Source organism: Anopheles aquasalis, chromosome 2, assembly GCF_943734665.1.
Source record: "Anopheles aquasalis chromosome 2, idAnoAquaMG_Q_19, whole genome shotgun sequence".
Lineage (NCBI taxonomy): Eukaryota > Metazoa > Arthropoda > Insecta > Diptera > Culicidae > Anopheles > Anopheles aquasalis.
Genome location: NC_064877.1, coordinates 34,372,501 through 34,377,500, shown reverse-complemented (window position 1 = coordinate 34,377,500; position 5,000 = coordinate 34,372,501). Strand labels below are relative to the sequence as shown.

Sequence of the window (5,000 nt, the reverse complement as noted above, 5' to 3'; positions counted from 1 at the left end):
ACAGCTTTTCCGAGCGAGAGAAATCATACGAAGAGGACGAGGAGTTGCTGCCCGTCAGTGCGTTCGCTTCTCCGTACCGCTTTCCTGATACGATGGGCACAGCAGTGGTGGATGATGTGAGCTCCACCGATGAATCCTATACGACCGCGCGCGACGATGGCTACGAAGGGGATGTGGAAATCGAAACCTACCATCCACCACCCCAGTCACGGCTGGCTCAATTGCAGGGACGAGACGAACAGCAGACTGGGTTGCTGGACTCGCGAGTAGGCAACCAGCTGCGACGCTCGATCAATGCGCAAATCTGCACGCTGGTAACGGAGATCCTGGTCGAGCTGTCGGTGCGCTGTGCCACGAACCCGGACCACTGGTGCCCTGTGTTGGCCCAGATGGTGGTGAAGCTGAACATGATACGCCACTGCCTGGGTGGGTCGCTTTATCTCATTCAAGGATTCCGTACGGTGCTGCAAACGAATGACAGCCGACTGAAGGAGCTGCAGGCATCGATAATGGATTTAATCGTGGATCTGGACAACCCAGACGTGCTGGTACGGTTTGTGCAGTTGCTCGTGCCGAAGGATCCACCGGTGGAGTCCATCCTGGCCAAGCTGACCAAACTGTTCGAAGCGGGTACCGGTCTCGAGTGCTACCAGAGTGTACAGTTCCCGGTGCAGCATCCAGAAGCAACCTTTTGGTCATCGAGCGATGTACTGTTGGCAAAGAAAATCACCTTCCTGCGCGAGCATCATCTCCACTATGGCATACGATCGGGGTTTACCGATTCGGCGCTGATGGTACCGCTCAACTTTGCCAACTTTTACCCCTGGCACAGCAATGGATTCACGGTGTCGACGTGGTTTCGTGCCGTGCAGCTAATGGATCACCAGCGAGCCCCAGATTATACTCATTTACTGTCGGTGGGAAGCGAGAAACAGCTGCTATCGCTGTATTTTACTTCCCAGCGGCAGCTGATCGTACGCTACAGTAAACCGGATCGTGCGCTGTCGAGTAACGCCACCGATCGCTATCTCAACGCCGCTCGCGGATCATCGTCGTGCTGTGACGATTGTGCCAAGGAAATGCTGCATCTCTGGACGTACAAACATTTATTGCGCACGATATCGGATGTATCATCGCTTATCTTCCAGTTGGACACACCGGGGGCGCAGTGTGTGTACTGCTTTAAACCACTACCGCTCGGGATGAGTGCGAAGGTTGCGCAAAGCACGACGGTGAAAGGAGCTCGGCAGGAAGAGGAGCCATTTGTAGGCGTAGCAGATTTGAACCTTTGTCGGCAGCTGGCCGTTGGGCAGGATTGGTGCGCACCGGAAGGAACCTGGTCCATGCTTACCGCTGCCGTTCAGCAAACGGATGAAACTGTCTCGATAACGTTGACGCTCGATGGTGTGCAGCAGTTGGCACAGCTAACGTTACCGAATGGATGCCGAATACACATTGACACGGATCTCGCCGTACTGGGTATCGGCCATCGAGCGATCGCACCGAACGAATGCTCTACCGGATATGCTCTAGGTGGGGTGCATCTGTTCGGACGATGCATCACCGATGGGGCAGCACTGGCCACACTCTACGCTATCGGTCCGAATGTGAATAGCTTCGGTGCGGTCGCTACCGGTTGCACTTTGCCCAACTATGGCACGTTGAATCTGGCGAAACTGACCGTATCCGATCTGCGTCCAGCCCCCTCGGCCCGGCTCCTCGAACGAAGCCACCTCGGATGTTGGGTGGCCCACAAACCGGACTGCTTTGTGGCACGGAATCAAAGTATCGGATTGATGACGTTCGTGGGGCAGAAGATGTGCCCGGTGGAAAATGCTTCATTGCAACGTGCGCTACTGATAGCGGGCGGTGTATCGGTGATGCTCGTATGTTTTGCACGCATCGTGGAGCTAAGCGATTCACCGCACTTGCAGTCAGCCGCCCTGAAGCTGTTGCTCCGGATCGCACACAGTAATCACGAGTTCTACAATGAGTTCGTGCAGTGCAACCACCTGGAGCTGATCGATATTGTGCTGAAGAGTGGACGGTGTCACAAGGATCTCGCACTGTTGACGACGCTACTCGAAATGGGGTTCGATCAACCGATCATTGCACGGCGGCAGGCCGATCAGCAGTACCGTGTGCTCACCGGTTCCACCGCTCGCGTTCGCTATCCGGCCATCATTACGTTTCTGCTGGAGAACTTTCACATCTGGATCGATCGGTCGGAGGAAGTGCTTGATCTGCTGTTTGATACGTTGGCCACCGCCACTCGTGATAAGCATCCGGCCATGATGTACAACTGTGCCAGGTTGCAAGATGCAGCACTCGTGCCAGCGTTGATCGACTTTTGTCGGGTGAACTTTGTCATACCGGCTAGAACGGTAAAAATTTCGCGCAAAGCGGCCGATCTGCTTGTTTCGTTGATTTCAATCCTCTCACCAACTCCGCCGCGGGTACCACTGCTGAACGAGATCATGGAGTTGCTGTTGCTGATGCACAAACCCACCGATAGCTACGTAACGCACGATCGCCAGAAGTTTTACTTTAACATCAGTCCCGGTAGTTACAGTGGCGGTGCTGGGGCTGGCAAACGAGTGAACGACAAAGTGCCGGGCGGTGTAGCTGGCAGTAGCAGCAGTAGCAGCAGCACCAATGCCGGTGGAACACCCAAAATGCAACTACGTGATCGTCGTTTACGGCCAACGTCGCAGCTGCGAAAGATATTACCACTGACCATTGCAGCGGGTGGTAGAGATAGTATCAGCAGCAACACCAGTGGTGTCAATGTTAGCTCACTCGAATCGGCCACCACGAGCTTCATTATCGAGTCGAACACATCGAACAACACGAGCGTCGTCGTTAGTGATGATTCCAACATAAAGTTAATACCGGAACCAGCCCTGAGTACACCAAAAAGTGCCGGTTCGGCCTCGTCGCTCGATGCAGGGTTGGCTGGTCTGGCCACGGAGGAGTTGTGCTACGAGAGATTGAATAAAGCGCTAGCCGATTCGAACATTCGCCGGAAGAGCGCTCACGGGCTGGCGGAGAAGGGTGGAGGTAAGCGAAAGCAGTTGCGTCGATTGAACAGCTCCCCAAACGTGCGAGTCACGCTGCTAATGGGTGCCAGGGATGCTGGTCGTCAGCGGAGTGGTTCACCGAGGCGCAGTGTTACCAACTCACCGAAAGGATCCTGTCCGCGTAACGAACTGCACCGGTCTCGGTCCACTGGTCCTCAGCACCAGCAGCAAGCACCTTCTCCGCCGATGGCACCACCGGCAAGGTATAAGTTTTTCGAGCAAAACTACTTCGCCACCGGAAACGACTTCCTGCAGGAGGCCTTCCTGCGATTGATGTGCGATTTGCTGCTCATTCTACCGGACGCCGATGCACGCAAGTTCCTGAGCGGCGACAATCGTATGCTGGAGGTGTTGCTCGTGTTGGCCAACAATGGCAACATTCGCATTCGAACCATGCTGCTCAACCTGGTGGCCGTCATTGACGATCGGATGGTGGACGGGGTGATTGCCAATACGAGAGGCGGTGGTAGTGGCGGGAATGGAAGCACTGGATCTACTGGCGGTGGTGGAGGCGGATCGAACACGTTACTTCAATACAGCGAGGAACAATCGAAGGTGTTCTGGTACCATCTGGCCAATCAGATCGGTGCGCACAGTGTTAACGAGGAACTGCTTGCCAGTTGCCTTCGTTGGATAACGAAGGCACACAATCCCCTCCACGTGCTTTTCAAACAGGCTGACGAGAGTCCACCGTTATCGCCGTTGGAGGGAAACCGATCACCATCGGCATCAACAGCAGCAGCAGCAGCAGAGCCAATTGAAGTGCTACGAGAAAACGGATTGAATGTGCTGATTGCAATACTCATTCAGGCACACAGTGATCCGCGGTTGTTCCGCTGTGTGTTGCATGTGCTGGAGAACATTATCTGCTCAACGAAACGACCGCGCCCGGGAGGCCAGTATTGTGTAGACAATGGGCTTGTCTGGGCGCTGGTTAAAACGGCCGTTAAGATGCATGAGAAAGATGACGGTCAATCGCAGACACACGAAAGTCGCGCATCTTTACTCAGTTTCTTGACGAGTTTTTCGCACTTTATGCTGCTCAACAATGTGGCTAACGTAAGTGAAGTTTACGATCAGTTTCAGTTGCAAAACGGGCATCATCTTATGGTTTCGTCTTCCACAGCCTTTCTGGGATCTACTCAACGGTTTAACGGTGGTGGGCAAGCATAAGCACGAACGTGTAACACGCGCTGTTCGCACGATTCACGCAACGCTACTCCGCAATGTGCTGCAAATATTCATCTTTCGACCCAAACAATCGATCATCGGCAATAAGAATACATGTGAGTGATGTGATGCTTCTGCTGTCCATATTTTTTTATGTAATTTACGATCCATGTTTTGCAGCTTTCACGGTAGAACTGGCCGGTTGTGATCTTTCGAAGGCTGAAGTGAAAGCCCGATTCAATCGGCTACACGACAAAGCAGTACAGTTCGTAACGAACAGTGATCCGGATGGAGAAATTTCCGACGCGGAAACGGCCCTCGTGCGACACCTAATGAATCGCACCCTGAACGGAAATCCACGCGGGGGCAACATCATCCTCTGGTGTTTGCTTCCGAAGCGGCCCCTTAGCTTGAAGATCTACACGATCAAGCAGCTGAGCTGCTACCTAGAGGGCGGCGGAAACCATCTGTCCGCGATATGCGACATCAAGATGCTAAAGGTGTTTGTGCAGAGCATTCTGCTGCTGAACCAGAAGCACATCCCGCTCGACGAGCTGCGGCTCGTGAACACGCTCTACCAGTCGATCGATGGGGCACCGATGGTACAGGGCAGCAGTTGGAATCTCACGCAAACGCTTAAAGACTTTGAGTACCTGCGGGCGATTGCCCTGAACGATCAGGAACAGACGATACTGAAATCGATCGCGAGGCAGGAGAAGCTGATCTACTCCTGTACGGTAGCCGCTATGC

At 53.9% G+C, this 5,000-nt stretch overlaps 1 protein-coding gene across 1 annotated transcript in view; it reads left to right on the top strand.

The window, feature by feature from the left end:
• The window catches only part of LOC126569979 (lysosomal-trafficking regulator), a 13,015-nt gene that overhangs the window by 4,792 nt on the left and 3,223 nt on the right, over positions 1 to 5,000 (top strand). Inside the window, exons 6-8 of the mRNA XM_050227412.1 lie at positions 1 to 4,139; positions 4,207 to 4,366; positions 4,431 to 5,000. The exon at positions 1 to 4,139 is cut by the window's left edge and continues 189 nt beyond it; the exon at positions 4,431 to 5,000 is cut by the window's right edge and continues 2,821 nt beyond it. Of these exons, the coding sequence (XP_050083369.1) occupies positions 1 to 4,139; positions 4,207 to 4,366; positions 4,431 to 5,000 (4,869 nt within the window). The remainder of the gene's footprint in view (positions 4,140 to 4,206; positions 4,367 to 4,430) is intronic.